The sequence below is a fragment of the Pistacia vera genome, unplaced genomic scaffold (genome assembly GCF_008641045.1).
Source record: "Pistacia vera cultivar Batoury unplaced genomic scaffold, PisVer_v2 Contig62, whole genome shotgun sequence".
NCBI lineage: Eukaryota > Viridiplantae > Streptophyta > Magnoliopsida > Sapindales > Anacardiaceae > Pistacia > Pistacia vera.
In genome coordinates, this window is record NW_022196468.1 from 290843 (window position 1) to 303160 (window position 12318).

The window sequence follows — 12318 nt, forward strand, 5'->3', positions numbered from 1 at the left end:
TAAATGATCAACCAAACTCTTGTGCTTTAAATTGATTTCTATACTTCATAATCAACCAATTTCTTGCATTTTTTTTCTATAGAGTATACATAATAGAAGATCTTCCATTGATAATTTAACTGCAGTAGTAGAACATTACAGTACAAGTCATATTCCCGGTCCCATTTACTAGTACTAATATTAACTACTCACTGTGGACAAAAGCTACGTCAAGGTTTATGACCAAAATTCCCCCTTCAAGGTGGGTACAAGAAAACGTGGACTTTGAAGCCTTTCAAAGCCAAAAACTGACAGTACCCTTAGATCCATGCATCAAGCATCTTCTAGATCATTTCTAGATTTTCTAAAGAGATTGAGACGGCTCTCTCCAAGCCTTAGAGAAAATGCTGTTTTTTTGTATTCAGCCCAAGTAAAAGGCTTATATAGGGAAGGCTCGCCGTGTGTGACCATTTCTGGGGGAGTAATTATCTTTGCATGAAGTGGCGGTGCTCCAAAAAAGGCCATCGACATTCTTGATTGATAAGAGTTGCTCAGTGCTCTGTGCCTCACGCTCACAAACCTCCCATTCGTCATAGCCTACAAAATGACCCCAAGAGGATTTTGTTAGAAAAAGAAAAGGACTTGGGAAAAAAAAAAAATCTTTGCTTTGAAAAAAAATCTTGCCGAAAGGCTTTGTCCATATACTCAATTTCCTTTTCTGTAGACAAATCAAACCAGTCTGATATTTTCATTATTTTGTGTTTCTTAAAACACAGAAAACAGAAACAAACTTAGGTGACAGTTATAATAATGAAGTTTATAGTTTTCCCTTGTTGGCTCCAAGGCCCATAAATGGCAACACAGTCACAGAGGCTAACCAACCAACCAACCAACCAGGAGACTTTTTCAGTTCCATTTCATCTCGAACTTGAATAGTGAACTCAATTACTGAACTCCGAGGTGGAATGGTGATTGGATAGAAACTGATATGTGGGGTGCCACATTGCCATCAAATCCAATGCTTGAGGTAAAGTTTTGCTTGTGAGTTCGTACTGATTCCCAATACACATCACTCTTCGTCATCAGTCCTATCATCATCTTTAAAATAATAAGAGAAACGAAAGGGTAGAAGTAGACCTTCACGTACCTGTAACAAGTCACCAACATTAACACAAAAGGCAGTGGGATCGGGGGAAACCGGGATCCACACACCATCATAAAGAGAAATTTGCAAGCCATCCACGTTGTTGGATCTTAAAAGAGTGAGAATTTGAGGATCCGAATGCTCTCCAAAACCGATTTTAGTGTCCCTAATGTTATCTTTACAGAGAACAAGAGATGGGTAGTGGTTGATCCTGAAGAGCGAATCATTATCAACGTCTCTGATGAGATTACTAAACAATGACGTGTCATGGACCCATAAGCCTTCTGCTATTAGATCCAAGATCTCACATGCTAAGTCCCTAACAGCTTTTATGTAGCAACTCACAGCGGACCTGTCATGCACATAATGAAAAACTCACATGTCAATGAAACAGCAGGTTAGCTTAAACTCACACTGTCTCTCTTTTCTTTTCTTTTGGTTTGGGAACTGTTACTTTCTCTATTTTTGGGTAAAATAAATTTCGGGTTGATTTGATTGAACCTTCCTTGACATACTACTGTCTTTCTTCTTTTAAGTTACAGAACGACTGAGATGCAGGGGCATGTGCTTTTGCTTCTGTTCATTACTGGGAACAGGTTGCTTCTATGACATGCATTTAAAAAGTGATGCTGACACAAGCTTAATAATCCAACTTTTTAGGAAGACTTTATTTAACGCCAATTAGGTTCATTTCAAATCAATGGTTCACGTGTTAACTTTAAACCAAATTCAATTGCATATAATTTACCTTAAGTTATAGACCCTAGTTTTTAAGGGGAAATAGCTTTATCCATTGTTGAAGCAGCAATATCATAAATAATATGGCCCGAAAGATAAAGAAAGAAGACCTATTCATCATATCAACTTCTTTTGAAAACAGATGTGAAATGACTTATCATTCCACTGTGTATAAACTATACAATCAGCTATAAAACTTAGACGTGAATAATGCTTTTAAAAAGATTGACAGGTGAAGCTGAAATGAAAGCTATGGAGGAACCAAAAAAACTAATTAATACAACCCATTTCAAGATAGTTCCTAACACCACGTTCATTCATGTATATAAAAACTCATTAAATTTGAACAAGCTGGCAAATGGCAAGAACTTATAAGCATGGTCCATTTAATTTTTTTTCATCTTATTATTTAAAGAGAAATCATCTCATAACATGCATGCATAAGAATCAACAACACTCATTAATATAAATATTCAATACGTTCATGAAATGCAAAGCCAACTGGTACAACCAGAAACCGTAATAATAATAATAATATTATGAGTATAGGTTTTAGTGTAAGTACCGGAATTTTGTAGGGTCATTGGAAATGGACTTGGATGCTTGAGCAATGGAGAGAGGATTGTTGTGAAGAAGAAGATATTCAACCTCTCCTATGTCACCATTAAAGCCGATATTCTTACAACCATAGCCAAAAGGATTAGCAGGGCCAGCTTGTTGCTTCTCGGCGACTGGTTTTGAAAAGAAATTCAAGCTTTCTTCTTCCATTCTGGCAATGATGTCCTGGTGAACACCATGGTTAATCACCTTGAAGAAACCATAGTCTTCACAGGCTTTAACTATGAGCTTCGAAATCTCTGACCTCTCTCCTGAAAGGTCTATGATAGGTAGCTCAATACCTTGTAGTTTTTCACTTCGTTTAGGAGTTGCAGAAGCCACCACCATGTTTGAAAAATATAAGAGAGTTGTAAGAGTAAGAGAGAGAGCTTCAAGTAAAAAATATAAACCAGTGTGAAGTTCAAGTGTGAGTATTTATTGACAAAGAGAGAGAGAGTTTGTATTGTTTTGGGTGAAGTACAACTAGCCAATTCCTGTCATAAAAAGAAGGTTGACTTTCAAGACTAAATTTGGACTCGAATTTTTATATTTTAATCTCATTTAATGACCCTTTTTAAAATCAGCCTTTATTGACCCTAATAGAACTCTGCTTTAATCAGCTTTATTGTTTAATACCAATTTATTGACTGACGTTGTCTCTCAAATCTAACCTAACCCCACTTGGTCCTTTCACTTTCTCTCACACTTTCACATTCCAAGCTTGATTTGCAAGTAAACCAACCCATTTTGGACCAAACGATCCCCCAACGTGTTTGACATCTCTTCTTGCCCTAGCTAGCACTAAGGCCAACCATTCCATTCCAATATTCCATTCTTTTCTTCATTATATCTTTTAAATTTTAATTTGTGATTTATATTTCGTTTCAAGTAACACATGTTTTAAAGGTGGTCCTCCTTTGAATTGAGTAACTTTCACATTTCCTTTTAATTCATGGAGACTCTAATTTGAACCATGTTCCTTTTTCTCAAAACTGGGGTCCAAAGTCTTGTAGGATTGGGATTCGAATCCTACCTATACTAAGAATTGAAAATGAAAGATTTAATGGGTAGAACTCAAAAAGCCAAAAGCTAGTTTTGGAGAGGAGACAGTCTAATAGTATATACACCATAATAGCCTCTTCCTCACACTCAGACGTGCAGAGTCATGGTCCAAACCCACCATCGCCTCAAACAAATGTGATTATGTTACTATAAAAAAAATAGATTTTGGCATAACTTACTCCCAAAAGCTAGCTCAAGGGATGAAAGAGTCCAACCACACATACACACACACACACACATATATACACCATAACAATCTATTTAAATATACCATAAATAGTCTATTAAATTAACGGTATGACTTGTGAGATAGATACAACGACGTGAGACAAATATAACTTTTAACACTCTTCCTCACACTCAACATGCACAATCAGGGTCCAAACCCACCATCGCCTCAAACAAATGTGATTATGTTACTATAAAAAAAATAGATTTTGGCATAACTTACTCCCAAAAGCTAGCTCAAGGGATGAAAGAGTCCAACCACACATACACACACACACACACATATATACACCATAACAATCTATTTAAATATACCATAAATAGTCTATTAAATTAACGGTATGACTTGTGAGATAGATACAACGACGTGAGACAAATATAACTTTTAACACTCTTCCTCACACTCAACATGCACAATCAGGGTCCAAACCCACCATCGCCTCAAACAAATGTGATTATGTTACTATAAAAAAAATAGATTTTGGCATAACTTACTCCCAAAAGCTAGCTCAAGGGATGAAAGAGTCCAACCACACATACACACACACACACACATATATACACCATAACAATCTATTTAAATATACCATAAATAGTCTATTAAATTAACGGTATGACTTGTGAGATAGATACAACGACGTGAGACAAATATAACTTTTAACACTCTTCCTCACACTCAACATGCACAATCAGGGTCCAAACCCACCATCGCCTCAAACAAATGTGATTATGTTACTATAAAAAAAATAGATTTTGGCATAACTTACTCCCAAAAGCTAGCTCAAGGGATGAAAGAGTCCAACCACACATACACACACACACACACATATATACACCATAACAATCTATTTAAATATACCATAAATAGTCTATTAAATTAACGGTATGACTTGTGAGATAGATACAACGACGTGAGACAAATATAACTTTTAACACTCTTCCTCACACTCAACATGCACAATCAGGGTCCAAACCCACCATCGCCTCAAACAAATGTGATTATGTTACTATAAAAAAAATAGATTTTGGCATAACTTACTCCCAAAAGCTAGCTCAAGGGATGAAAGAGTCCAACCACACATACACACACACACACACATATATACACCATAACAATCTATTTAAATATACCATAAATAGTCTATTAAATTAACGGTATGACTTGTGAGATAGATACAACGACGTGAGACAAATATAACTTTTAACACTCTTCCTCACACTCAACATGCACAATCAGGGTCCAAACCCACCATCGCCTCAAACAAATGTGATTATGTTACTATAAAAAAAATAGATTTTGGCATAACTTACTCCCAAAAGCTAGCTCAAGGGATGAAAGAGTCCAACCACACATACACACACACACACACATATATACACCATAACAATCTATTTAAATATACCATAAATAGTCTATTAAATTAACGGTATGACTTGTGAGATAGATACAACGACGTGAGACAAATATAACTTTTAACACTCTTCCTCACACTCAACATGCACAATCAGGGTCCAAACCCACCATCGCCTCAAACAAATGTGATTATGTTACTATAAAAAAAATAGATTTTGGCATAACTTACTCCCAAAAGCTAGCTCAAGGGATGAAAGAGTCCAACCACACATACACACACACACACACATATATACACCATAACAATCTATTTAAATATACCATAAATAGTCTATTAAATTAACGGTATGACTTGTGAGATAGATACAACGACGTGAGACAAATATAACTTTTAACACTCTTCCTCACACTCAACATGCACAATCAGGGTCCAAACCCACCATCGCCTCAAACAAATGTGATTATGTTACTATAAAAAAAATAGATTTTGGCATAACTTACTCCCAAAAGCTAGCTCAAGGGATGAAAGAGTCCAACCACACATACACACACACACACACATATATACACCATAACAATCTATTTAAATATACCATAAATAGTCTATTAAATTAACGGTATGACTTGTGAGATAGATACAACGACGTGAGACAAATATAACTTTTAACACTCTTCCTCACACTCAACATGCACAATCAGGGTCCAAACCCACCATCGCCTCAAACAAATGTGATTATGTTACTATAAAAAAAATAGATTTTGGCATAACTTACTCCCAAAAGCTAGCTCAAGGGATGAAAGAGTCCAACCACACATACACACACACACACACATATATACACCATAACAATCTATTTAAATATACCATAAATAGTCTATTAAATTAACGGTATGACTTGTGAGATAGATACAACGACGTGAGACAAATATAACTTTTAACACTCTTCCTCACACTCAACATGCACAATCAGGGTCCAAACCCACCATCGCCTCAAACAAATGTGATTATGTTACTATAAAAAAAATAGATTTTGGCATAACTTACTCCCAAAAGCTAGCTCAAGGGATGAAAGAGTCCAACCACACATACACACACACACACACATATATACACCATAACAATCTATTTAAATATACCATAAATAGTCTATTAAATTAACGGTATGACTTGTGAGATAGATACAACGACGTGAGACAAATATAACTTTTAACACTCTTCCTCACACTCAACATGCACAATCAGGGTCCAAACCCACCATCGCCTCAAACAAATGTGATTATGTTACTATAAAAAAAATAGATTTTGGCATAACTTACTCCCAAAAGCTAGCTCAAGGGATGAAAGAGTCCAACCACACATACACACACACACACACATATATACACCATAACAATCTATTTAAATATACCATAAATAGTCTATTAAATTAACGGTATGACTTGTGAGATAGATACAACGACGTGAGACAAATATAACTTTTAACACTCTTCCTCACACTCAACATGCACAATCAGGGTCCAAACCCACCATCGCCTCAAACAAATGTGATTCTATTACTATGAAAAAGTTGATTTGAGTATAATTCACTCTTAAAAGCTAGTTCAAAGGAGGAAAGAGTCCAACCATACACACACGCATAGAGAGGCGGATCTAAAATATGTTGGCCCTGCCTCAAATTTAAATTTATTTCCTATTAATTATTAAGTTTGTAGGAACCAAATAAGAAAATATTAGAGAATGGAACAATAATAGAGGAAAGTTGGGATAGAATAAAAAAGGGTTAGTTTAGTAATGTGATAAACAATAATGAAGGGGTGATGATGTAGATGAATTAAAAGATAAAGATTAGATTAGGATTACCTAATCTGCAACTAAATTTAGAGAATAGAGGAAATGCCTTTTGACTTTCAAAAGTGTTTGTTGACCTCACAAAAGTCTAAAGGTTTGCATTCCCATGCAATCTCACGCCCGAACAGTAGATTTATTAATTATAATATTAATATATAAAATGTAAAAGAAACTTCCTCTTCTCTTCTTTGTTAATTCCTCTACCATTTCCATTCTTTCTAACTTCTTGTAATGGGCATTTGCCACGTTCCCACATCCTTACTCTTAAATATAAGTTTCTTGACTTTAAAACTATACTTTATCCATAAATAGCCGAAAGCGTCATTAGTTTATGTTTTAACTGGAGTAGCATCGGGTACGTAGAATCTCGTGTGAATCAACAAGAACAATTTTACAAGACTAAATACTTATCGGTGATTGATACTGAAGTAGTACCGTGAGAAAAGGATGAAAAAGAACATGAAATCGTAAGCTCTCAACCAGTGTGAGGAGACCAGGGCTCGGATAGTGTGCTTGTTGAAGAATGAACAGACGAATCAATTCTAATAAAATGATCTCACTATTCCAACCTGATAAATGTGAATTTTAAGGTTTTTCTATTGGTTTATCTTAAAAGCCACGAGTAATAATACATTAGACAGATATGGGAGAAATATATAATTATTACAGCCAATAATTGGCCGACAACAAGCAACATTTATACACTCTTTAATTCATCTCTTATACTATAATTAGAAAAATAAATAAATACAGGCAACGGTTATATTCATTTGGTGCGGATCTGTGGGCGGACGGGCCCAAAAAAACGGGCCATGGGCCCAAAGAAAGGTCACCATTGACTATTGAGCCCCAAGTGCCACCAAACTTGACTTAGATATTGGCGGTTTTTACTATAATTTTTAATATATAGTTTTCTTAGCTCAAATAAAATATGTTAGGGTGATGTGAATTACAATGGAGATAGCTATATATATATATATATATATATTAAATTATGGGTATCATATTGTTGGAGGTTAGCATGTTGAGTTTTGCAAGTCTCTTCTGAATGGAACCTCTAGAAAATGATAGAAATTGATGGATTATATTATATTATATCTAATAATTTGATTAAATTTATTAATATTATAACCAACCCACATCAAATAAATATAATTTTAGTACCTTTGGTTATAACATAGACTGTACAACAGCTATTAAATACTAAAGATTGGGACAATTTTGGGTTTTAAAATAATAATCAAGATCACGAGAAAAAGAATAAAAATAAATATAATAGTTTTATAAAACAGGTGAATGATTAGTGGTAAAGACAAACCTGAGAATTTTTAAAAAGATATTAATATAACATACTTTAATAACGAATCAAGTAAAACGCGATAACGCAGTTATATGTATGTTCAATAAAATTCCATCTCATATATGTTTTTTATTTTAAAAATTTATTAATAATGGTAAAGATAAACCCGAGAAATTTGATGAAGATGAATATACAAATGATGTGATATAGATATGTCGGTCGGGTGTATCGAAGATTTTTCTTGGAAGCTTAAACAGAGAGGCAGCCAATCCATGTGTCTTGGGCCATGATAAGGTTTGAAAAACGAAAGGTTTAGGCCTGTGTAGAATGAACCAGAACATGGTCACTGTAGAAAAAGATGAAAAAGATAGATGGCTAGGGCTAACCCAACCCAACCAGACTTTTGAGACCACAAATGGAGAAGCCGAAGGGCCTATTGAAAGAGAGAGTATAGGTCATGAGATGTGAACAAGAAGAATCAAGCTGGCAACAGCAATAGCAGTAGCATAGCACTTGGAACACTTTTTCTGGAGTCTTTATCATGTAATTTGTCTGCCATTTTCAATAAATGTTTAACCATTTTCTCCAAAATGTGTCAAAAAGTGTACTAGATTGTGGATAAGGGTGAAAATCGAGCCGAGCGGCTCGAGTTCGGCTCAAAGACGACTTGGCATTAGTTGAGTCAAGTTCGAGTGAGTTCAAGTTCGATCACAGTAGAACTCAAAACTCGATTAAAACTCGAATACTCTAATTCTATGGAAGCCCGAATACTCAAATTTGATTGAAACTCGTATTCTCGAACTCGAATAAAACTTGATTATACGAACTCGAATTGGAACTCAAATTCCAATTTCAGGTACTGAGTTCGAGTTCGAAGTCGTTTCTCAAGTTCGAACCTTGAACTCGGTACTATAGCTCTCGAGTCGAGTTTGATTAACTAGATACTCGACTCAACTTCGATTTTCCCCTAATTGTGGTTATTTAACACAGAGCGGAGCTAGCTAGCAATTGATTTAAAGGGTCAAAATGTAAGATTAAACAAATAAAGGGGTCGAAGTTAAAAAAAAAAAAAGAAATTTCACATGTAAATATATGTTTTACATACTTTTAAGTTTTAGCAGGCCATGAATGTATTATTTAACACTATACACTCATCTATTTATTGATCCAAAGTGTTAGAAGTTGTATTTCAGTATTTCTCCCATCGCCAATTTATACCCCTTTTTGTTAAAATAATGTTAAAACTCTTTTACATTTTTCTAACTAAACGACCACAAATTTCTCATAAAAGTTGTCCGTTTGGTTTTCATATCCTATATTATTCCACTATCCTATCTTAAAACTAAAAACGCATTTTTTTAAATATTCTTAAAATTCAATCATATTCTATTTACTTAAAAATTTAGATTATTTTTAACACCCCTTAGATTTGTAATTTAACTAAACACCCCTAACAATAAAGTTTATAATTTGACAAAAACCCCTCACTCACCTACATTGCCAATTTCCCGTCACCACCGCCGAAGTGGTCGAATCTACATAAATCTAAACTTTTTCCAGCCAGATCCAGTCGATGGTGCACCATTACGGCAAATCCCGTCCACCTTCCCCGGTGGTGGTCGGCTACCGGCAATACGTGGGTGGATAAGATGTTTTTGTCATTTATAAACTTTTATTGTTGGGTGTTTAATTAAATTAACAAACCTATGGTTTAAATAATCAAATATTTTCAGAAAAAAATTATTTAAAAATGTGCAAAAACTTATCAAAATACTACTCAACCCAACTTTTTCTAAAAAACTATTCTAAAAAGTGGCAAAATAGTGAACCAACACTGTATATTTTCATAAACCCAACTCAATAAGCTGTATTGAAACGTTTTAAGCTTGGATGTATGGCTAGATAACCCAATAGAAGCCCCTTTATTGGACGGCTATTGAAATGGGTCAATTGTGGATTTTCTTTCTGGCAAAAGAAAATATATATTGATGATGATGGGAAATGAGAAAGAAGTAAAATGAATTTCCACATGAAGCCACAGTAAAAAGTGAGGGAAGGTTATTATGATTTACCTATTGTCGTTCATGTAGGCATATATTATTGGATTTGAGAGGGCACTCAGATCCTCTCTACTTTAGAAAGGGTCATGAAAGGAATGAATGATTTTAGAAAAAAAGTAAGAAGAGGTAATGAATGAACCATGTTAGCATGTTACCCAAAGATGGTAAAAAGTTTGAAAAGAAGAAGGGCCCATCGCTTTCAGAAACCTAACACTCAAAAAGGGATCTGGATCTAGAGCTCAAATATTAAGTAATAAGATACAAGCAAAATTAATGATTAGTTTTGCCTCAATTCAAATGATCTTTTAGCTTTTATGTTGTCACCATTCTCTTTCCTCTTCTTCTCTCTGCCCATGAGAAAGACCAGAGGGAAAAAATAGGTCATTAGTCAGTTCATCAGTATGTTGGAGACGAAGCAAGGATTGAGCTTTTCAATGCCCACAGTGAACATCATCATTTTCTGATTCAATTCACCACCATGATTGTTAGTATCCTACGGTATCCGATACTACATCATACGATCGATACCAGGTCGTCAACGATCCATATCAAAGTATGTATTATAAACCTTTCGATACATTGATATGTATCCTACGATACGATACGTAATCCGTTCGTATCCTTAAAATATCGATATAAATCGCTACGACTTTATTAATTTGGGCCAAAGGTCCAAAAAAAAAATTCGGGTCGAACCCCGGTCACCCAACTCGATTCACTAAAACCTGTCCAAATTTACCCATTTTGCATGAAGAAAGTAAGAGGAATATGTATTGCCTATTTTACATGATAATATATATAAGTGGAATATAGATATTGACATTGATCTTGAATTTTGTGATTAATTTTGATTAGTAATACCGTAATTTAAAGCCAATAATACCACAAAATTTTTTTAATTAATCTTGGGATGAATTAATTTTTAGAAAATTTTGATTATTTTATTAATTTTTTTGAAAAAGGCGTATCTTAGGATACGATACGATACGCGATACACGATTCAAAAAATTAGGTTTTCGATACATGATACGTACACGTTTGGAACCATGGTCACCACTCCTCTTTTATTATTCTACTAAAAAATTCAAACGTGAAACTATCTTTGGGTGATCGAGTGAGGTTTTAAGTTCGAATCTTTCCTCGATTGTTAATAGGAGTAACCATTAGAATTTTTACTTGACCGATAATTTTAGGGTTTTTCGAGGATTAATTGAACAAAGTTCCATGTGACATGTCCAACAAATATCAATATCTAATTGGGTTTGTCTCTCTTTCAACACATCATTTAGTAGATGAGTAATAAGGGTTGGGACAGTTGTCGAATAGAGGGAGCCTCTCAGGTAGGGCTACCATTTTGCAGCACAGGAAATAATTGAAAATTAGGTGTAGTCATTAATTATTCCAATGTTAGTGTAGGAATCTTTTGCCTGATTATGCCATGTTGAAACTCTTACGCATACATAGAAGAAGATGGATCATCAATTTAACTAAGTTCTACTGTTAATTTAATGGTTGATATTCTTGGTGGGTTTTGCGCAGAATAAGCAGTGCAGAGAGAAGCAGTGTAGAGATATAATTTTTGCAGAAACAAAGATTTGAGTGTCAACCGGCAAACTGAGGAAGATGATCACTCACTTTTATTTTATCCCACTTTGTCCTGCGCAAAAGGAGAAAAAATATGGAAGAGAAGATTGAAATTAAGTGCTTTCATGGGCGGCTGCTTTTTGTTTTTTGGTTTCTCTGACCTCATCCCATGACATTTATGAGGAGAAGTAGAAATTAAACACAGTGAGGGTAAAAAAAATAAAGAGAGAGAGAGAGAGAGAGCTCCAATAATACAGTGGAAATACTATGGCTATACAGAATAAGAGCAGTCACGAGGGGAAAGTCTAACTCTTTACGCACAGATCTGAAAGAATATTTATTTCTTTTGCCTATTTTCTCAGAAAACAACATAAAAAACAACGAAACTGAAACCTGCAACAGCATATTTCTGCACACCTCACA

General features: G+C 34.7%; 1 protein-coding gene across 1 annotated transcript; it reads right to left on the reverse strand.

Moving 5' to 3' along the window:
• Positions 1 to 68: 68 nt before the first annotated feature.
• LOC116110916 (gibberellin 2-beta-dioxygenase 2-like) lies at positions 69 to 2875 on the reverse strand. Its single transcript, XM_031397136.1, has 3 exons — positions 2427 to 2875; positions 1127 to 1475; positions 69 to 576 (listed from the first exon to the last, which is right to left on the reverse strand). Exons 1-3 carry the CDS (start codon positions 2804 to 2806, stop codon positions 313 to 315), a joined length of 993 nt encoding a protein of 330 aa, XP_031252996.1. The 5' UTR covers positions 2807 to 2875; the 3' UTR covers positions 69 to 312.
• Positions 2876 to 12318: the final 9443 nt, after the last annotated feature.

Bases quoted from the DNA above. Each gene is read 5' to 3' on its own strand.
- LOC116110916 (XM_031397136.1), bottom strand. From the start codon at position 2,806: ATGGTGGTGGCTTCTGCAACTCCTAAACGAAGTGAAAAACTACAAGGT. The intron at 1,476-2,426 runs GTACTTACACTA...TGTGCATGACAG, and splicing joins AATGACCCTACAAAATTCCG to GTCCGCTGTGAGTTGCTACA. The intron at 577-1,126 runs GTACGTGAAGGT...GTCATTTTGTAG, and splicing joins ATGTTGGTGACTTGTTACAG to GCTATGACGAATGGGAGGTT.